We start from the raw sequence: 23,298 nt of genomic DNA, 5'->3' as shown, positions 1-23,298 counted from the left end.
ACTGAGGCTCAAAGAGGTTGAGTAACTTGCTTAGAGTCACCAGGAAGAGTCAAAATCAGTATTTGAATCTGGTCTGTTCAATTCCAGTATCTGTCATGCTACCTTGTCTGAGAGACAAAGACAGCTTAAGCTTGAAGCAACTTTAATGCTTACTCCTGCTAATCCTTCATTTTAGAGTTGAGCGCAGCAAGTTCCTGAGCAAGAAAGTGATTTGCTCAGGGTCACACAGGTGGGTGGACATTTTGGCCATGTGGGCGGACATTTTGGCCCTGTGGGCCAGACCTCAAACTGTCAATCTCCCTGCTTCAGGTCTTCTATTAAGCCATGAGAACTCTGGAAATGAGAAGGGAAATTCTCCCCAACCTCAGATAATCTGGTTTGGAGGTTCAGGGTAACCTCTGTTGAGTACTAATGCCCCTTCCCCAGGAAGGAGGGCCATCCTGCTGATGGTTTCCACTGTGCTCTGGCAGCAGAGGGATGACCTGACCTCGTTTGCCCTAGCTTTTGTGGTGCCACCTGAGATTTATCCCACGTCTATGAATGTCTAGCAGTTTCTCACTTGAAACAGCTCCTGGAAAAAAATACAACATCGAACCATCTTGATGGCAGGTGGGAGAGCAGAGATCCACAATGAAAATGCCCCAGCAGACCAGGCAAGGGGGCAAGAAGGGTTTCTGCTTTGTGTGTTCTGCTGCGGGCTGTTCAGTTGGTGCAAACTGTGGGGTACAGGGTGTCAGCGGTATAGGGTATCAGAATCCTAGTGCTGACGCCCAGGAAGGTCCAGTGCTTGGGCTGTGATGAAATAATTTTCAAATCAGACCTACTCACCAAGTTGTCTAGGGAAGGTAAGAAATTAAACACTGTGGTAGAGAGCTAGACTGGTCACTGAGCAGTGGATGACAAAGAGGAAGGACAAGGTAAGTGAAGGACTCCCTGTTTAATGAGGGCAATACTGGCCCTGCCAACACAACTCTGGCCCTGCAGGTGCAAGCCAATCAGCAATGAAGGATGATTTGGAAGGATGACTGGAGAAGTCTTATCCATCCTGCATGACAGCCTTTAATACCTGGAGACAGTTCTCCATGAGCAGACAGAAACCAGCAAAGGGAGGAAGGGAGAGGAGCCCCAATGAGTCACCTGCTGTGTCCTTTTCCCTAGAACTTTGCTGTACCCCTGTCTCCCTGAAATCATTTCATGAGCTGACTTATCCATTCAGAATTAAAGCAAAAGAAAGGTCTCTGGAGCTTTGAGAAGGAAAAGATCCCCCTGACCCATGTGTTGGAGTTCACATGTCATTCTCAGGCCTTGGAGAGTCCTTGGCTGTAGGATCTAGATTTCCTTTCAGTTTTTCATCCATCCCTCTGATCTGGGTTAACCATTTTCTACTCCTTATTGCTATTCTCACAGCAGCCCTCTGCAGATTGCCCCAAAACCACACCACACCCATTTTCTTAAACAACCAGAAATCAGCAGGTGTTAAAGAAAAGTGTGAAAGACACATTAGCACCTGCGTTAAGCTTTCTAATTGGTATAATCAGAAGCAGTAAAAAGAACACATGGAGGAGACAGTGCCTTACTGAGAAAAGAGCCACTCTCCAGGGAACATTGTGCGGTGAATGAGCATTTGCTGGCACAGATAGTTCTCAAACTCACCCTTCAAAACGTGGAGGGCTCCTGGATGGCTGGGTGACTGATAGGTGGGAGAGAGGAGCTCTGAGAGGTGGCAGGACTCCCTGGCCTGTTGTGGACCTCTCTTGCCTGGCTCACAGGTGATGGTCCACCATCAGGTGGCTTTCTGTCACAATGGGAGGTTCATCTACCATCAAGGTCTCCTCAGAATCCATGTCAATCCATCCAGAGGTTTTTTTCTTTGTTTCTTGTTTTTTGTTTGTTGTAATGGAAGACACTGTCTACTTTCCCAGGTCATGATTATTCCACAGAATTTGTGTCTTTTCTACCCATTGAACAAGACATTTTTTGCCTCTGGGCCTCTGACTTGTGATGCCAGGGCTGGGGGACAAAGGTCAAAATAATGCTTTGTTCTAAACCAAAGCCTCAATTCCTCCTCTGTAAAGTGAGGAGACTCTGACTAATTGGTCAGAGATTGGACTTAGTGGTGTTTAAAAGTTCCCTGGTAATTCAAAGGTACATCCATGGTTAAGTCACTACTACGGTAAAGATTCTGCAGATTTCCTTGCCCATTTCCAGGTCTAGGAGCTCCCTCTTTGTCAGTTCCCTGGGCCCAACTTTCCCCAAAACAAACCCAACTCCTGCCCAAGTCAGAATCCCAGAGAAGCCTTACACTGGAGAACAAAAGAAGAAGGCCAACATTCTCCAAGTCTTTAAAGTCTATTCCCTAATTCCACTCAAATGAAGCTGTTTAAACAAACAAACAAACAAACAATGCTGGCTGCAAATGTGCCCAAAGCAAGGATGTGGTTGATTGTCTTTCTTCCCCTATCCCACCTGCCACCCCTCCCCCACCCCCACCCAGGGTGTAGTAAAATATTAAATAGCACAGACTCAGCTTCCAAGATTACTTACTCCAAGTATCCCCAGATGTGGCCATACAATGATACGTCTAGTGACCTAAAAAACACAGCAGGACCTCACATCTGCCTTATTGACTTGTCCTAGATGCTGCTTTTAAACAAAACACTTTCTAAAAAGTCAAATCTTCTCGGAGTCAAAAGAGAATGACACAGGCTGAAGGGAGCTCCCAAAGAGAGTTCTGGAAATGGCACGGGTGACAGCAGTACCAAGGTGAAAGTACACAGCCTTCCAAAGGATGGCTACCTCAGAGCGACCAGCCCAGGTTAGCTGCACAAACCCTGGTGTCCCGGCTAACCAGCCAGGTCACCCGACAGTCTCAAACACACGTTCCATTCACCAAAGGAAGAGGCCTTGCTTTCTAAATCTGACTGGCCTGTGGGCAGGACACTTGGAAGGGGGAAGAAGAGCTTAGAAGGTCTTAGAGAAGGACCAGAACTGTTGCTTATAGAAGTCTGGGGCTGGCTGGCAGAGAGGGACAGTGGCAGAGGGGCACATTCAGGGAGGCTGGGATAGAAACTGATGTGGCTATTTCCCGACAGCAGCCTCCTGTCCCATTTCCCACGGTGCCCACAGAGATGTTCATCCTTTCCTTCTGGGGCATTCAGAACATGAGGCAGAAACAAAACAGAAACCAAAGCAAGCAGAGGAAAAGAAATAGTGGACTGGAAACGGAAACCACAACCTCTCCACACAGCCCTCCCCTTTCCCTGTCCTCTCCAGACAGACTCCAGGGCCAAGCTCCCCGGGCCTTTTCCACTGCCCCATCTTTCTCCCATAGTCAGGCCAGGTGAACAACAGTATCTTTTAATGTTAAAAAATGTCATTATAATCACTGATCAAAAATCTGTGGGTAGTAAAGCAAAGATGGAGCCCCTGTTCCTGTCTAACCACAGTGCCCTCAGTCACCCCAACAAAGATGCAGGAAACTCTTCCAAAACAGGGAGAAAGAAAAGAGAGAAGAGAGGGGGCCCAAGAGAGGCTGCAAAGGTGGGGCCAGTGCTGCCAGCCTTCCTTGCTCACCCCAATCCCTGTTGCCCTCACCACTCCTTCTCCTCCGCCTGCTGCGCCGTCACCTCTCCCCACCCTCGCAAGGGACCCTCCACTCTCCAGCTGGGCTCTGGTTTCCTGGCAGGGCAGGTAGAATCCTCATTAATAAACCACACGTTTCCTCTGGGAAACCGTCTTTGGTCAAATCGTGCCTGTGCACACCTCCACTCCTTCCCCTCCTCCTTCTCAAGTAATGGTACTTTCTTGAAAGCCCAGTGCTATTTGCCTACAGCACATGCAGACACATGCCCAAACAAACCTACCAACACAGACACCCTCGGCTACCCCTCACACAGCTACTCCTGCATGCCCACCACGTTCTACCAACGCAGGAGACTTCCTTCCCATGGGGCGGGAAGCCCTTGTACTGCAGCCAGCCTTCCTTCCCTCAGACACCCAGACGGAGGTGCCCTGGCCAAGGGCACTGATGAGGTCCCTGTGATGTATATGGAAGAAAAACCCTGTAATGGCTTAGGCACGAGGGGGAGCCTGAGAGCAGCAACGGAGGTCACAACGAGCCAGACAGAGGAAACCTGAAGGAGGGGGACATGTTTGGAACTTGACACTAAATAGGCAGGGCTCCAAAGGTGTTTGTTCCCACCTGCAGCTAGCTCAGAGCCTTAGAAATCTCACCTGTGAGTGGAAAATCCTCTGCTTATGACACAGGGGAGGTCCTGACCTCCAGTGCATGCCACTCTGGGGGTCACCTGTTGTCCCACAGGTTCTGCCCATGTCAGGGGGCAGTGTAAGTTTGCAGCAACTGGTCCCAGCAACACCACTGGCCAACTGGGAAGCCCTGGGCATGTCAGAGCACTCTCTGGACAGCACTTTACCCTTTTAAAGTGAAGAAATTGACCTGGCTGACCTCTATAGCCCCTCCTGCCTCAAGCTCCAGGATTTGAATCCACCTACTTCTTTTAAAAATCTAGGTCAAATTTCATGTCCAATAAATCTTCTCTGGTTAAGTCCATTTAACCGGTATGCCTGTTTAACCATGGCCTTGAAATGGTTAATTTTGTCTTCTCCAGTGGATCTTAGAACCTCAAACACACTGTGAGTTGTCCCAAGGGCAAGAACTGGGTGTCCCCTCATTAGCCCATAAGTTCAGGGGCAACCTGAAAAAGCCAGAGGATTATTGGACCATTCTCTCTGAGTTGGTACATATATAAGAACTAAACAATCATCCTGTGTATGCACAGAATGAAATCTCGACCAATTGGCAGGTGTCCTAGTAGAACACCCCACCATGGTCAAGGCTGGTAAAGGGTAGGAGTGATTCTTGCCTTCCTCCAAGTCCAAAACAGGGAGTTTTCTTTCAGGAAATGGGTTCAAGGCCCAAGTTTCTTGCAGAGGAAAACAGCTTACTGTTGGGAGATAAGTGCACATTACCTTCCTGGGCAGAGAATCAGGGGAAAGGGGAAAGTCACAGCACTAGGTTGAGACCTGGCCTCAGGTACCAGGCCAAGAGGAGTTTCTGTGCAAGACCTGGCCCATGAATTACTAGGGATGACAACAGATGAACTTCCAGCTCAAGACAGCACAGAAGAGTCTAGGAGATGAGAGGGAAAAAAACATTGGTTTGGGGGGTTTTGGGTAGCTCTCAAAATGAAGTCTGGTCCTCGTCTGACCTAGAATCAGATGGGGTAGGGAGAGGGAAGGCTCTGAGACGAAAGAAAAGACAAAGCAGGGCCATCAGGACATACACGTGGATATGTCAGTAAATTCTCCAGAAAAGCATTTGTCCTAGCTGAGTTACCACAGCTCTGACAAAGTGCTCCTATCTGGGTTTCGGGAGAAGTGGGGCTGGCTGTTACACTTGCTCAACTTGGAAACAGGAATACTCCTCCTTGGTGAGACAGAGTCCACTCCCAGGTCCCTCGCATGCTCCCCCATGCTTCATCCTCTGGCAAAGGGCCCTGCCTTCTTTCTGCCATAGAGCCAGTCTACCCACGCCCTGTGGGTACAGTCTGTTACACAGGAAAGATGACATCCCAAAGGAAACCTGGGTCTGGCCTCACTGACTCCATGTCTGGAAGACAGAAGCTGGCAAGGGCCCCAAGGGTTCCAGGCACAAGACACTGCCCTTTCCCCTGGGGGAGCTGCCAGTCTAATGGAACTCTGTCAACTTGCTAGGTACTGCTCTACAAACTCACTAAACAAGACTCACCATTTCTGCCCTCAAGAAGCTCACTATTCATCAAGGAGAAAGGTTTGTGGACAGTCAGAACTTATAGAGGAGACAGGGACCACCACAGCTTTATGATGAGTTCTCTAGATTCAAAAGTCTTTTTCAAATTTTGTTCAAATTATTTGTTCTGTTTAAGTTATTGATGCTGAACTTTTAAGAATTTCTTAAGTGTTTTTATTTAAAGCAATCCAAGAAGAGAAGAGATGGAGTGGAACAGGCAAGGGGGAGACATTCTTCTTTTAGTAAAAGCTACAGTGGCAAACTGGTACAGAAATTTTTTGCAACTAGTGAGTATATTCACCAGGGTTATACTTTCAGCAACAAAAAGCCCTAGGTTGTGGCGTTTTTCTTATTCTCGTCTTTTGTGTTCAGAGAAAGAAAACAGTGTCTAAAAGGCAAGGCTTGAAAAGACAAATGAAGACTTTTATCTTCAATGTTTGCGGCTGATGAAAATAGCAAGGGAGATAGTAGTTCCAAGTACTTCTATGCTTGGGGCACTGTGACTTCAATCTACCTTAGACTGAAGACAAACCAAAGGGAAGGATTTTTTCTTTTTAATTTGAAAAAATTATAAAAAGGAAGCTTTTTAAAAGAAATTTAAGAATTGGTATAGATATATCACATTATTTATGCATTTTCCCTAAAAAATACCACTATAAAATTCCCAGTTTCAAATGGCAATTAGTATATACCCAAGTTAAATATTTCCACAAACATAACTTTATTGAACATGCACTAACATTATCAGAAAGGTTATATTAAACCCATTTTGTAGTTGGAAAAAAATTATTACTTAGTGCTTACTTAATTTTCAGTGTTTTAATAAAAATGTAAAGCCTTGAAAACCCAAGCAGAACACTGTCATTTAGAGCCTCTGATAAAACCAATCTGTGTCCTTGGGTAGCTGAGCAGAGGTACTCCACCACTTGGTGGCAGCATGCCTAACTTGCCAGCTTGTATACAATAAGGACAATCTCTCTACAAAATTAGTTTTATAACATAAAATGTCATATATACCTAAAAATGTACACAACCCCAAACACCAGTAAAGGGCACATGATAATACCTAACCAATGATAGGTGAAGCAAGAAATACAAAACATGTAAAAAAAACAATCATATGGTAGAGAAGGGAAAAACAGCCTCAAATCTAGAATCCACTAAGTGAAAAATACATCCTTCTTCCCCAGCGCTAGGCTGTCTCTCCAGCATCTATATTCAGGTCCATCTATATTCAGGTCTATATTATTTCCAGCATTGACAAATAAATCAGAACTAAATTTAAATCATCCTGATTCCCTAGCATGAATTCCAGAAAAACCTGAATGTAGTGGGACTTATTTCACCTGACATGTTAAAATGTACCTAATCAAGGCAGCACCAGAAATGTCAGCTTCCCAATCGGCCTGCTGTTGGTGAGCCATAACCTTCAGCAGCCTAAAGCAGAAAATGTAGGGCTACACCTGAGTTTTAGAGGCTCATTCACCATTGCTGCCCAGAGACAAACTCCAAGGAGACCTAACTTAGAAGGCAGATAAGGACCTCAGTTCAGATGAGCACAGAGGAGGTTAACAACCACTTTAGGCCAAGCCAAGAACTGACTGTACAACCAGCCAAGGAGCTGAAACACATCCAAAGGCAAAACTAAAAACTCACCGTGGGCAAAAAGCAATTAAGTCCTTCTAGATTTCATATTAGATCCAAACTTTAATGTATGGTCCCCATTAGAGGCCTATTAGTTCAGGAAAATAAAAAGACCTGACAGACCCCCAAAGGGCAGACCCTGTGACCGACTCCTTTAGTCTTTTCAAATCCAGGATCAGACTTAAGTCTGTAACACATGGAACTACATTAGGGTTTCTTGATAATGGTGATAACAATGTTTGCACAGTGGGGCCTGGTTATTGATGAGCAAATAAACAAATCTGGAGAAATGTCAAGACTTGGAAGTCTAAGGCAAGGCATACTGGAAATATAAATTGGGAAATTTGGAAAGCAATGTGGCAATGTGAATCACTAGCTTTTAAAAAATGTCTGATTGCCATAAATCTATCCCAAAGAAACTATCTAAAAAGTAGACAACAGTTTACACACAAAGGTGTTTACTGGGAGTTTATATAGCAACGAAATTTTGAAAATAACTTAGATGCCTAATGATAGGGTCAATTAAAATATGGTACATTCCAATATACACTACTATGCATAAAAAGTCTTGAATGTTAGGAAAATATTCTTCTGGTATAATGTCGAGTGGAATAAAACAAGAAGGAAATTAAATAAGCAATAATTCAATTCTGTTTTTTTAAAAGCTCTAAATAAAAAAAGACAGGAAGGAAATATTTCAATATATTAATTGTCCCTATCTCTATATGATATAGTACATGATTAAAGTATTTTCTTTAATTCTTTATATTTTTCTGCACTTATTTTCTATAATAAAGAAATGGTTTTCTAACTAATAGAAGAGGTTAAGACTTTATCAAAGTACTTGGTATATCTATTAATATATTCAGTGTTGCTTATAAGCTTGCTAGATGGTTCTGATCTCACTGCTGTCACTGCTTTTAGCTCTAATCCTAATCTTAACCATCTCCCTAATCCTGACTTTGAAAAATCAGTGCTAGGGTCAATGAAGGACAGGTGGCAAAACAAGGTCCCTACTTTTTTTTTTTTTAATTTTTTTAAGTTTATTTGTTTTGAGAGAGAGAGAGCGCACAAGCGGGGGAGGAACAGATAGAAAGGGAGAATGAGAGAGTCCCAAGCAGGCTCCACACTGTCAGTGCAGAGTCCAATGTAGGGCCTGAACTCACAAACTGTGAGATCATGACCTGAGCCAAAATCGACAGTCAGCGGCTTAACTGACAGAGCCACCCAGGAGTCCCCAATGTCACCACCTTCGAGCAAAAAGAGGGAAAGACCTGCCATTTGCTGTCAGCCCCTTCTGAGTACCAAGTTCTGGGCTAGGTTCCATCTACATGTTCTACCACCGCTGTGTTTCATAATCCCTTTATGCCTGCCTGTTCTACGAGGTGAGAAAATTTGTCAGCAAGCAGACACGTTTCTCCTTCTAGAGCAGAAGTTTCTGGGTTCATTCTTCTTGGGCTGGACCCCCTTGCCTCATATCCAGAATCAGTACTTTCCCTTCAGCCCACTCATCCTTCTCTGCTAGTCCACTACTGTTAGCTCCACTCTCACCAAGTTCAGGTACCTTCCAAGGGTCACACTGAAGGTGCATATACAGACAAACAACGCTCCTCTCTCCATCAGGAATGCTTATCCAATGCTGGGTCCTTGATTTATCACCTAAAGACATTCACTGGTTCCTGGAATAACCAGGCCTACTCCCATAGTTACTTCATGACCACATGGTTTTTGCCTCTGATCATCCAGACTATTGTTCTCCAGGGAATCACAAATGCATGCCTCTACATTTGAAGTATCACCACTAGCTCTCCCTCCGCCACACAGCTGCATTTCTCAGGGTTTCCATGAGCCCCTTCTGGCCCCTCAGCCCCATTAGGGCTGTGCCAGCCACATCTGCCAAGTCCAGCAATGGCATGGCCAAGGAAGTAAACCAGCTTCAAAATGTGTATCAGCATAATGCTAGTGCCAGAAATGTGCTTCTGCCACCAGAGCAGTGAAGATGAACCAAACAGGTGGCCTAGTGAAAGAAGACTCAGACCCAAGAAACTGAATAGAACTACCATCCTTAGAGTACAATAGGACCAGGCTTTACATGCAGGGTCGCTGCTACTGACAGTTTTTTACTTATCTCTTTAAATAGTATCCATGGTCTTAAGTGTTTCTGCTTTTTCACTACATCTCTTGGTATTATGTGGTCACTAAAGCATAGTTGACTATCATCCACAGATGAGCATAAATAAGGAGCATTTACACATCTGCACCTGGGGGAGAAATTCTGAGGCACTCCCCACAACCACCACCATTGTCCAGCACATCCACAGTCACCATGGCTGCCTTAACCAGTAGAAACCAGGTGTGAGGCAATTGCCATCTGCATTCCACACCTGCAGCAACCTTCACACTTAGAATCCAAAGAGAACCTTAGAGAAAGCAGGTTTGATGCATAGACCATTGCTGCCCACCATCATTACACCTGTAGGCCCCCTCATCTCCTTACCACCCTCTCCCATTGTCCTGTTCCAATCCAATCTTTAGCCCATCCTACTCTCCCCAGATGTGTCCCCTGCACTCCATCACCATGGCCTCCCTTACTCTGTCTCCTCATCCCTTCAGTGGATAAAAGTTCAAGCTCTGGTGCTAAAGCACCTAGCTTCTTGTTATACTGGCTCTGTGTCCCTAGGCAAGTTACCTAACCTCTTGGAGCCACAGTCCCCTCATATGTAAAAGAGGAAATAAACATACTCACCTCGAAGTTATGCATATCAAATACTTATAACAGCACAATAATGTAGGTTAAAAATAATAATTGCTAGCCATTTATTTATTACTTAATAGATCAATTTCAGGGGTTGGACACATTGTCTTTTCCCCCTTAAAATCACATCTGAAAATTCATCCATGTTGTTGAATACCACAGTAGTTTAAAAAGCTAGTCAAAGAAAACTACATATGGTATGATACCCTTTGTATAAAACTCGAAAACAAGCAAAACTAGGGGTGCCTGAGTGGTTCAGTTGCTTAAGTGTACAACTTCGGCTCAGATCATGATCTCCCAGTTTGTGGGTTCAAGCCCCACATCAGGCTCTGTGCTGACAGCTTAGAGCCTGGAGCCTGCTTTGGATTCTGTGTCTCCCTCTCTTTCTGTTCTTCCCCTGCTCACACACTCTCTCTCACTTTCTCTCTCTCAAAAATGAATAAATGTAAAAATAAATTTAAAAAAAAACAAGCAAAACTAAACAACATATTGTTTATGAAAACATGTGGTAAACTATACCAAAGAAGCAAGAGGATAAACACAAAACTCAGAGTAATGATTGTTTTTTTTTGGGGGGGAAGGGGGGTTCATGGTGGGGAGGAGCCACAGGTAGCTTCAGGTAGCCACAGGTAGCCTCAAATGTCACTACAGGTGACATTCTACTTTTAAAGTTGAGGGGTGTGCTCTCAGATGTTCATTTTATTATTATGCTTCGTAACTTACATATACATTATATCTATTCCTTAATAGGTAACAAATATTACTATATGTGCATGTGTATATACAGGATAATAATAATAATTATTATTATTATATATATAATTATATATATAGAGAGAGTATAATAATTATTATTATATATATAATTATATATATATATAAAGTATAATAATTATTATTATTATACTTTAGGAGACAGACTAAGAAGTACTGAGCGCCTGGGTGCTACAGAGAGATTGCTAGATAATTCTTCACCACACACTTGTGGGATGTGCATTCTTTTCCTAAATTAAAAATCAGAACATTAGACTCAGAAATACTGAATAATATGCCCCAGGTCTCACCCCATGCCAAATACCTTCCATTTGCCCCTCCAAATCCATTCTCCATCCTCTCCCCTCAAGCCGACGACCTAGGAGGCTGACCCACATGGAGTGCATCAATGGGCTTACCTGGCTTTGGTTGCATTCAGCCAATGACAAACGATGACAGGAGGTCAGAGAATGAAAGGACAGTGAAGTTAAGAGTCTGGATTCCCCTTGCCCCCCATCATGGAATCACCCATAGCCACAGCTCCTGTCAGGTGGCCCTCTCATACAGTCATCTCTCTCCAGATTCTAAGAACTGTTGATCGTCTTGCCCTTCAGGGCTAGAAGTAGTAACATCTCCCCTCCCTATTGTTTCTAGCCCTGGTATAACTTGGGAATCCAAACCTTGTTGGTTTCCCTGTGCCCTGCCTGCATGACTATAAATTGTACCTTCCTTAATCTCTTCTCAGATTACCCAGGTTGAGTGGCCATTAGCTTCCTTACTGAGTAGTGATAGAGCTGGGATCTGAACCTCGGTATCTTTTGCCATCCTAGGACGCTTCTCTTCCCTTTGTTGGAAGGTCTGCACAGCTCCAAGGAGAGTGATCACTAATGAGGGTAGTTACTGTTGTGATTTTACACTCCTTAGCAGCAGAGTAGAACACTATTTGCTCTTCAGGACTTGTGTTACACACAGCTTAACAATAGGGACACTTAACTGTTATTGCTCAATTTGTGTAGAATCTGGGAACTGTAATAAAAATTATAAGCCCTCTATACATAAGCAACAAAATAAATTTAAAATGAGTGTGAAAAGGCATAAGTTTTGGACAATGCTCTCATTGGTCCTATTTTCTGGACCTCCCGTCACTACTCCCTACCTCCTCCTTTAATTGATAATCTCAGAACAAAGGACAGAATGCCAACAACACATCTCAACAGGCCCTTGCAATAAGACGCACTCAGTGATTATAGTTTGGATAGCTTGGGCTCTCTCAGGCTGAATATAGTGGGAGGAAACCCTTGCAGTTTTTACCTCCTCATCTTTTAACTGTCTTTCTGGCTCATTCTGCATATTTCTATTTTCTGGTGATGCTGTACAAAGACAGTGCTGGCTATAAGCCCAATTTATCTCTTGCTGAAGTCAGTAGAACAAGAGCAAGTGTTATCAAATAATAAGCTGTGAATATTGGCACTTTGGTTTGATTGGCATTACAGAATATCCCATCTTAATTTCTTGTCATCTCTCCTCACCAGTATGATATCTGCAATTCTTGCCAGAACACTTAACATCTCAGCTGCCCTGCTAAGAGCAGAATTAAGTGGCAGACACATCAAGGGGCTAACAATCAGTGCCCTTAGAAGTAGCAGAAAGATGGTCATGACAAAGCAGGATAACAAGGACGATGAAGAGGAGAAATTCAATGCAATAAAATAATCCAGGTTTTTTTTTTTTTTACTAGATACTTAGAATTTCCTATTTCAAGCATTTGTTCAACTCTCAATAATCACAGTGAGTAGATTATCCACACTGTGAGCTCTGCCTGGGCAATTATTTACTCTCAGGCTACATTTTCTATCCTGTCCCTCAATTTCTAGGAAAATTCATCAGTTGATTGTATCTGAGTATTTGCCTTCTGTTCCTTTCATGTACAAGTAGCTGCAAACAGATAGCAGAGCAGGATAAAAAAGCTAGCTAAGTATAGCATGGATGACAGTCAGAAAAGATAACACGAGAGCCCACCAAGATGCCTATCCAGGCCCTGGCTCATAGTAGGCACTCAGTAAACATTGTTGAATTCAGTAAGTGGACTTATTAGCAAGTTGAACCGGAAGACTTTTCAGGCCCCTTCCCACACTGCTAGTCTGTGATTCCTCAAAACAAGATGACAGAAAGCATGGAGAAGATCCTGGAGATGGGTGCTCAAAGCCATCAGAGGCACAAAAGGGAAGTTGGAAAAAACTTAATTCCTGCCAAGATGGATCCCAAAAGAGTAAGCAGGACTGTTCCAAACTGTCACACTCCAGGATGATCCTTGGTCCCACGTGATGCCCCCAAATTCCCACAGAGTCCAAAGGAACTAGAAAGCAGTTCTCTCAGGATTTCAGATGTAGACATCATCTGAAGTGAAATCCCAGGCCCTAACTTTTTTAGTGAGCCTGAGAAATGACGTGTATGTTAGTGGGGGTAATAGTACTCTGTTTTGAGGTTCTAGATTTTATGATGCATTTTTCCCCCAATATCATAGAAACACAAAATTTGGGGCAAGAAATCTTAGAAATGATCTAATCCAGCCTCCAGCCCAATGGAGGAATTCTTCCTACAGTATCCCTAACAGAAGGTCACCCAGTCTCCAGCTGACAGAAAGCCCACCCACTTTCTCCAGGGGCAGCAGCATTACTGCTGGACAGCTCCCAGGTGGGCAGGTTCTTTCTTCACTTCTACCCATTGATGCAGCAGGGACCATGCCTGCTCCTTCCTCTTTGGGACAGCTCTACTGACACCTGAAGTCAGGAATCACTGTTCTTCCATTTTCATTCCTGCCAGAAAACATCCTTCAATCCTTCAACTACAGAGACACCCAGTTTGTGGATTCTTCAGTACACTGCTCCCCTGACAATACTCTAAGTGGTCAACAGCATTCTTAAAACGAACTGTCAGAGGTGCACCTGGGTGGCTCAACCAGTTAAGCATCCGACTTCAGCTTAGGTCATGATCTTACAACTCATGAGTTCGAGCCCCGTGCTGGCTCTGTGCTGACAGCTCGGAGCCTGGAGCCTGCTTCGGATTCTGTGTCTCCCTCTCTCTCTGACCCTCCCCCGTTCATGCTCTGTCTCTCTCTGTCTCAAAAATAAAATAAACATTTAAAAAATTTTTTAAAAATTTAAAAATGGGGGGCGCCTGGGTGGCTCAGTCGGTTAAGCGGCCGACTTCGGCCCAGGTCATGATCTCGCGGTCCGTGAGTTCGAGCCCCGCGTCGGGCTCTGTGATGACAGCTCAGAGCCTGGAGCCTGTTTCAGATTCTGTGTCTCCCTCTCTCTGACCCTCCCCCATTCATGCTTTGTCTCTCTCTGTCTCAAAAATAAATAAACGTTAAAAAAAAATTTTTTTTTAATTTAAAAATGGACTGGCAGAGTTCAGTGTTGCAGAGTTGAATGCAGTGGTCCAGATGTGGCCTGGCCTTCACAGAGGATGGTGGGACTATTTCTTCCCATTCATTTATAAATTACCACAACCATCTGTTTAATCATCTTTTCTAGAATAGTGCCAGAAATGGCCGTCAAGATGACTCATTCCTTGGATTTCAGGATCTTCTTTCATCACTTACTGGTCCTTATTTGCCTGCCTTCTTTTAGCCAGCTCATCTCTTATGCTACCAGCACAGTCATATATTGCACTGCCCTTTATTCTTACTGGTTTGTACAAGGTAGGGAAATATCCAGGTTTTACCTAACTTTACCAAAATATCTTTTCCTGCTCACCATGAACACTCAGTCAGCCTGGCATACAGAGGCTCTAAATATTTGTTAAATAAATAAAGAATGAATGAATGCATGAATAAACAAATGTCAAATGTCACCTACAGATGATTACACCAGTCTGTAGAGCACACTCCACCCCAAAAGGAGCCTGTCTTTTAGCTTCCTGGGCCATGACCCAGAATACATCATTTCTTCTCATCAGTATCATTGACCTTGTCTAACTATTCATTTTCACAGTTTCCCTTCTTTCCCAAACCTGTGGTTAGCAGAAGAGTGGCAAATATTATCTGACCCACTAAGTTCTTCAGTTTCCCTCCCTAGACTTCAGTGTCTTTAGAACAATTCTGTTCCAGGTTTTGCTTCCAACAGTAGTCATATGTGAACTTGGGGACATGAGTGGCATGACTAGTTGGTAAACTCTGCAGCCTGCCAGGTACTCACACTCCTCCTGAACAAGAGCCCTTGGGACAGAGGTGGCAGAACTCCAAGGAAAATCCTTCCCACTGAAGGCAGCAACAGGAGTCCTGCCTCCCACCTGCCAGAACCTGTGAAGAACCTCTTCTGTTCTCAGGGGCAATGCCTGAGACCACCCTCTGAGAGGCAAAGAGCTACCATCTAGTATATTCCTTCAATGATAATGTATTGTTTCTCCTTATCTGTGACCTTCCTTTCAGCCCCTCTTGGGTTTCATTCCCCTTCACCCAGCAGAAATCTTTCCTTTTAACTGCTTCCAATCTATTCTGTCCTATCTTTGCTTAACAAATCAGAATGAAGAAAAGTGTTCTTCAAACTCTTTTACCTTCTATTCTGTAGAAGGTAAGTGTACATTAGCTGCAGGGATGTGAAAAACATACCAGAAAGGAAAAAAATATACCTTTCGTATCTCCTGGGACCCCAATTTCTTCTGGCTCTGAAAGAACTAAGAGTTCATCATGGGTCTCCGTGAAAACTTTTCTTGTAAATTGCTTTAGAAAATGCCTGGTTTTATGCCTGATAGTAGTATACTTGGGAAAGGTGCTTTTAAAACTGCTTAGCCCTTAGATGACTAAATTGCTAAATTACCTACATCAATCATGGGTTATTTAGTCCATCTCCTTGCCTCTGAGACAGATGGGAATATTTCTTCTCTCCAAAGACCTCCAAGAAAAAAAAAATATATTCTATTCTATTCCTCATCCAAAGACTCTTGCACTCCAAGTTTAGAAGTTCTTCTTTGCATAGAACCCAAGTCCCTTTTGTTGGAACTTAAGACCTTTTATCTTTTTTTCCGGTCTCCAGCGGATATCATAAAGAAAAAAAATAGACACTATTCAACATCTATTTGTTCACAGCCTTCTGCCTGGGGCTCTTCAGGGCTCCCCATTCTATTCAATATCCTCCCAAGCACTTGATGGCTGCTCTTAAAACTCCTTTACCACCTGCCCATCACCATCCAGCAATCCTTTACATTTGTCTCCCTCATAGCACTTCGAGATCTAGCGCTTGCCTCATTTGACACCTGCTTCAAGAACTAATCAGCGCTTGCAACAATTATCCAAGGTCTCCTAGCAGAGGCGGAGCTGAATATGGAGCTCCTGTCTATAATTTACTAATTCTCCTATAAAATGCACAGAGACAAGAAGATTTTGAAGGCCCAAAGTACCACTTCTCATTTGCCACAAGAAACACTTGACAGGCTCCAGCTCCATTAAGTGGCAGAGAACAGAAATCTCTCTGGCCAAGTGCAAGGACAGGAGAGCCCTGGATCAGGAGTCAGGAAGGCAGAGTTCTAGGCCAGCCACTGACACTGATGCCCGGTGAGCAGCTCTCATCCCTACTGACCCTAATTCCTAAGCAGAGCACAACATGTAGTTGCCTAGACAGCTTCTCAGGGCTCTTCCAGCATTCACATTCTGTGATTCTCTTAGTCTACAAAGGCCTTTATTCTCCCTTCTTAAAAGATACAGACCGTGGCCTCAACACGTCTCTCTCCACCAACTCCATGGCCAGCACCACCAGGAAACACTTGGAAACCAATGTTTCTCAACCTGTTAAAATGATCATCGTTCCCTGCCCCAAAAGAACTTTTCTATGTTTCCTTCCTCAATTGTCAAGTCAATGAAAATTTAATGCCGTGAATATATTGTATACCTTTTTAGGTACTGTATATATACCTGTGCTTAATACATAAAAGGACAGGTTTTTGCTACCCCCCACACCAAGAACCAATTTTCATCCTCCTTAGAGACAATATTAACCCTGCTGAAAATGTGTCATCTAGATTGGACTGAGGGCTGAGTCTAACTGTATGATTCAAGTGGGGTTATTTGTCCCAAACTCCAGAAGCCATAAACCATATTCACAAGCCGTAAGTTTTGAAAACAATCCATTGCACAAGCCAAGGTGGACTCAGCTAACTTCCTACTTCCCTAAGGAAAACAGCAGCTTCCCACCCTCTTCCTCAGGCCACAGAGTCTCCACTCCAGGGCCTGTCCTGGTCCTCACCTCTGCCCAGGGCTCCTACTCCATTCATATGGATCCCAGCAGTAACAATGGGAATGATGAGAACAAGGTGAACAATGGGTGACATTGTTCCAGGAATAATTAGAATCCACTCCAAGGGCAGAAACAACTGCCCGGGCTGGGATGGAGGCTCATTCTAGCTCACTCACACGAGCCCAGCTCCCCACTCCCCGGCAGGATATTCCCCTTCACCTTACCTTGGCACGCTGGCCAAATAGGTCACGAGTTTCCGCAGGTCTTCCTGTCTTATTCTGTCATGATTGCTGCGAGCAGGGAAGGTCAGAATGGGTCCACCTCGCTTATCACGGCCCCCTGTAGGGAGGAAGAGGAGGGCGGTTAAGAAAACCAGCTGGAAAGCATGCTGCACAGAAAAAAGAATTCCATCTGAGTGCTGGATGAAACAGGCAGAAATATGGTGCCCGGAGAAATGCAGTCACTGGTTAGGTGAAGGGTATGGAGTTTGGGTGTAGCTAACATGTGTAACCTTGGGCAAGACTTTTTGACTTCTCTGACACCTCATTTGCAAAGTGCACCTGAAAATAATGATGAGCACCTTACAGGGTTGCTACAAGGACTGATGGGGAAGCACTTTAAAACATAAAGCTCTCCACAACTGTGAGATGATAATGAAGGTGGTGGTGACTGCTCTCATTGAGAAAACAAGCTATCGAATGTGTTATGGTCTTTGAAAATTTAACCTTCAATTCACTTCTCTTTGCAGACCTCTGTGAGGTAGAAGTGCTTAAGATGAACTGACTACTGTAGTGAGAAACCCTTAAAGCATCCATCCAGGACATCACTGCTGGGAGATTTTCAGATTCATAGAAAAGATGTTAAGTGCTTTCTACACAGTCAAGATTCCACCCCTGCCTGTCTGCCTGCCTGAGGTACCACCTGTCACTCCTGCTAGAGGAGTACAGGAATCTTGATCAGAAACAAGGATGCTCAAGGTCTTAATCATGGCAAATGCATATGTACACACTATGATTATAAATGTTTTCTAAATATCACATTAAAACAAGCAGGAAGGAGTATAGTGAAATGATGATCATTGTTGCTATTAGACAGCTGGGATTTTACATGATTGCTTTTTCTTCTTTTTTCTAAACTTTCTTTTCACTATTTATTATAGGATTTAAAGATTTATCCTTTAATGGGTGCTATGATTAGGAAGCAGGGCCAAGTTTCTCAGGAGGGTCACAGAGGACAAAGCTAAGGTACATCCTTACAGGCACTGGTTATTATGCACAGAAAACCCCTGTCATGATCACAGACTTTTGCACACATCCCAGGCAGCTGCCTGACATCCTCCAGAGTGGGGACCACAAGGGGATACAATTCAAGAAGGGGGAGGAAGTGGCATGGCCATCACCAATACTAGAAAAGAAGCTTAAAGCTCAGCCCTCTGAATAAGGAGCTCTTCAAGGAAAGGCAGAGCCTCCCAGGGTCCCCACCCAAGTGTGAGTTCATGAATAATGTTTCCCTCTGATTGTGGGGTCCAGAAGCCATACAGACAGAAGGGAAGCTCGACAAACAAAACCTAAACCACTCCAGGATACTCCTGAGGAGGAAATAGGAAGACTGCAAAGAGAAAAGGATCAAACAAGATCAGGCCAGTGAGGGACGTGCCCTGATGAGAAAACATTTCAGCAGTACCACCCCCACTTCCAGCCCCACAGCAGGGCGATCTGTGTAGACACACCACAGTGTGGGACCTGGGCCCCTAGCTCCAGACCTTCCATACCATGGGCCCTGGTTCTTTGTATGAAAAACCACCCCAACTCATCTACCTTGGAAATGATCCCCATTTCCCAACTGCCTTCCACATGAGGAAAAGGAAGCAGAGGATTAAATGGAAGGTTTCCCTGTGGGACCCAAGGAATTTAACAAAAATCCCCTACCCCTGGACAAGCAGAGCAAGACTAATTCCATTTTGTGCTACACCCACCATCTCATGTATAACCCCCACATGACCTACTTATTGCTTAAGACACTCCCCCACCCTAGTCAAGCCGCTGAGCACACCCTTACTGGAAACCGGCTCATTTAGGAATGCGGAACCCCTAACCGCCAAAGAATGTAAACCCCGCCTTTTGCTCGCCAAACTTGCGCGTCAATTCTGACCAGAGTGATAGGCTAGTTCAAACAGTTACTATAGGGTAAATTGTAATTCAATTGGCCACCTGTGTGTGGACTGACATGAATGTGCAACTTTCTGTGTGTGTTACAATCTCATTGGCCACTGGCCCCTATAAAACTGCTACGCCTCTTAACCTAGGGGTCCAAGTCCCTGCTCCGCTGTGTCGGGTATACTCGGGCCCAAGCTCGAGCTTGCAAATAAACCCTCGTGCGTTTGCATCGGTATCGGCTCCTTGGTGGTCTCTTGGATTCGAAATCGGGGGCATTACGTCCCAAAAGCTGGGAGCATCTCTTGTACCCACAACCTTCCTCTCTAGCCATGAACCATCCTAAGGATTTTCACTCTTGGGTGGTTTTAACTGCAGTTGTTGCCTTTCTTCCTGATTTTCCGTAGACACAGTAGAGCCATGAGAACATGGAGTGCCAAGACTGGCTTGTTTGGCAAAGACTCACTACGGACTTTGTAGGACTGTTGGAACTGTCCTTCCTGAGCTAGATAGAGCTAGTTCTGCCCTTGGAAATAAGAGTTTCATAAATATGGCTGGGGAAGGTTCCAGATGGCAGAGGAGAGGGAGGGAAAGGAGAAAGCCTGGGTCAAGGCAGCCCGGTCCCTTCAGTAAGCATGGAGAAGGATTCAAGAGGGGGCAGCAGGATCAGCCAGGTGTTTCTCAGAAAGGAGATGACCTTGCAAGTGTGTAGGAAGCAGAGGAGGAAGGGGCATAGTGAAAGAGAATCACTGTGCTGGAAAGAGTGGGACAATGGGTAGAACAAGGCCTCAGAGCCAGTGCAAGAAGAGGGGTCCTGTCCCCTTCTCTGAAGCAGGCTGATACAACTCAGAGAGGGAGGAGGAAACAAATAAATGAAGGAGTGGGAGAAATTCAGCCTGCCTGGGGGACACTACTCTTTAGGTGAAATAGCAAATGAGGTCACCTGTCAAGGATCAGGATAGGTTCGAGGTGCTGGGAGAAAGGGGAGAAGACCATCACTGATCAGTGTCCCAAGAGAATGAACAGCAGGACTGTGTATGAGGTAGGCTAAAAGGAATGAGGCAGGGAACTGGGACACAGTGAGACCTCTTTTGGGAGGTCTAGCCATCGTATCTATGTTAGGTTCTAACCTGAGTGAAGGCAGAATAAAGCTAATGCATGCATAAGTGGAGAGGGCCCAGTGCAGGTAGGAAATGTCCTACTGGATCATGAGTTCCCAGAGAAGAAGGGACAGATGTTTTGCTCATCTGAAATCCATCCTTTCCCAACTTATAGGAGAACACCAGAAAGGGTCAAAGGTAAGAGGCTAAGTCCATGGATGCACATATCAAGGGTTAAGGTCGTAGATATTCATGGCCTAAATAAGGAGGTGGAAAACTTTGGTGCCAAGGAGGCTGAGAAGCCATGAAGGTGTAGGATTGGATGGATAGTTGATATGGTGCTGAAATTACAAAGCGTGATACACAGGGATGAAGAATGAGAATCCTCCCTGCTTTAGTCAGTGTGCATTATGGAGGTGGATCCCAGAGGGTATGAGACACAAGTAGCCAAGTTTTGAAAAGGTGCTGGTATTCCTTTACTCATCACATTCCTGCCGTGGGCCTGCGCATGTGAGGCTTTCTTGCCAGGAGCTACAGGACAGGTATAAAGAGGATAAAGAGGGAGGGGACAGTCTGATGTTCTAGAAGTAGCACTGATCCCCTTCCAGAGAGGCAGGGCAGGGTAGGGTTGGGGAAGAGGCAAGACCAAAAGCAGGGACCATTAGGGCTTCCCTGACTGAGCCAAAGGAACAATGCTGCTCAAAAATTTTCAGGGGGTATCAGGCTCCAGTTAGGGCAAGTGGGGAAGGTGGGGGATGGTGGGAGAAGAAAAATACATTGAGGGCATCATACCAAAATTCTGGCCCATGTAACAATAGTTAGCAAGATGTTAATGGATACACATGATTTCCTTAAGGGAATGAAGTTATTCTGTAGTTTGGGAGATGCTTTCATGCGTTTAATGGGCATGTGCTTTAATGGACACAGCAAATCTCCATGAGGTGGCTATAATATGCATTTCCCAAACTTATTTAAGCATAGGACCCCTTTTCATTTTTTTGAGGACCATCTTGTGGGACTGCTGTTTTATGGAACATACTTTGAGAGACACAGGTCCAGGATACAAGACTGTACCACGGCAGCATGAAATTTCCCTGGGAACATAGAGAACATTGCTGGTGGGAGATCAGGAGGCAGAGAGACATCAGGGGGTGGCCAAAAGGAGGGTGTGAGTGCACAAAATGATAATAGGGGTGAAATAAGCCCTGTACAAGCAGATTGGATAAAAGGCATAAATGGGTGCTTGTGAGTGGGAGGCATATGCACTCAGAGGAAGCCAGAGAGGGCAAAGGGGGAGCCCACAGGTTGTGAGTATAGAGCAGGACCACCAGGCTGGAATGACAGAGACTCCCTAAGGCACAGCCACAGAACCTGTCTCACACACACGTGCACACGCCCACACACAGAAGCTGTTGGGCTGCACTGGATTATTCCAAATGTGCGTTCCCATGGCAGCACGCTTTCCTTTGCCCTGGCCATGCTGCGGGCAGGAGGAGAGGAGGAAAGGAACAAGAGACAGTTCGTTTCTCTGGTCACCACCTTCCTTCTCAGAAAGAAATACAGCTGCTACACTGTATTATTTAATTCTGGTTTCTTTGTTTTGTTTTATTCTTGTGTTTTCTCTTTTAAAAGCTCAGTATATAAGAGGCTTTATTGGTTTGTTTCTGGGTTTTTTTGTTTTGTTTTTGTTTTTTGTTTTTGTTTTTAATGCAGCCAGCTGTCTCCCTAGCATCCTCAGCATCCTTCTCAGGCATGGGAAGACAATGTCCCCTAAGCCCAAAACTCCTGGCACCACGTGCAGATGAGTAAGACGCACCCCAGGCTGGTCAGCCCACATCAGTTCAAGGGAGCGAGCTGCACAGCCCCAGCCCCCTCGCTCCTGCTCTGGGAAGCATCTACCTGCCTCATGCTGGACTGTCTTCCTGGCACATTGTTTCTATGTTCTCCCTTAGGACAATTCTATCTAGTTGGGAAGGTTTTTTCTAGGGCTGGCTGAGCTCTGCCTCAGGGCTCCAACTGAATTCACATGGGAAAAAATAAGCCATGAACAATCAAACAAGGGTCCCCATGTCAGAGTTTACTGTATCTGCACTCATATGCCCTGAACTGATGCAGAACAGGATGGTGTTCAGAGGCTCTACACTAAAGCAAGGCAGGCCTCCTGGAGGAGGCAAAGTGGGCACTTACTTGGGAAAAACAGAGGCTCAAAGTGGCAGAAAGTGTGGGTAAAGCATTGCAGGTAGAGGAAGTTTGGGAACAAGAGATATGGGAGGATTAGCAGGAGACCCGGGGGACAGGAAGGACATCAGGTTAGATGAAGCTCTGGGCCCTAAAGAAGAAAAGATCTGATTGAGCTCTACTTGGGAGTAGAAAGTAAACAATAGAGGCTGTGGGCAATGTCCTACAGCCAGGCTCTGGGCAGCAGCAGAAGTCAGGGGCCTAGCACTGCCCAGCAGCCCTCAGGACCTCCACACAAGGTCCTCCCACATGTTCAGCAAACACTCAGATCCAAGCTTACAAAGACTTTGGAGGTTGCCTTACCAACCCCTCTACCCGTAATCGCTGCCACATGATCCTGCCAAGGGCTGTTCAGCCTGTGTTTCAACATCTGCAGTGACAGGGGTTCACTACCTGACAAGGTAGACAAGCCCCTAATGCTAATGGAGAAAGGCAGCTTCTTGGTCAATCTCACCTAGCAGCAACAACAATAAAACACTGGTATCACTATTACTACGGAGTACCTCTAGTACCTTACATACTCCCATCTCATACTTTGCTCTCACATCCCATCTCCACATTCTGAATCATCAGTCTCTCACCTTCCCTCTCAGCAGGTGGAAGACACCTGCCGCTTGGTTTCACCTCCCTCTAA

The 23,298-nt window shown here is 44.9% G+C and overlaps 1 protein-coding gene across 7 annotated transcripts in view; it reads right to left on the bottom strand.

Annotated features, from left to right (window-relative positions):
- KALRN (kalirin RhoGEF kinase) overlaps nt 1-23,298 on the bottom strand; it is a 668,576-nt gene that overhangs the window by 450,867 nt on the left and 194,411 nt on the right. For all 7 annotated transcript variants that reach the window (XM_060639748.3, XM_060639750.3, XM_060639747.3 and 4 more), the window contains exon 3: nt 17,398-17,512. In XM_060639748.3, the coding sequence (XP_060495731.1) occupies nt 17,398-17,512 (115 nt within the window). The remainder of the gene's footprint in view (nt 1-17,397; nt 17,513-23,298) is intronic.

This window comes from Panthera onca, chromosome C2 (genome assembly GCF_046562875.1).
Source record: "Panthera onca isolate mPanOnc1 chromosome C2, mPanOnc1 haplotype 2, whole genome shotgun sequence".
Classification (NCBI taxonomy): domain Eukaryota; kingdom Metazoa; phylum Chordata; class Mammalia; order Carnivora; family Felidae; genus Panthera; species Panthera onca.
Note: the sequence above shows the minus strand (reverse complement) of the source record. Positions and strands in the feature narration are given on the sequence as shown.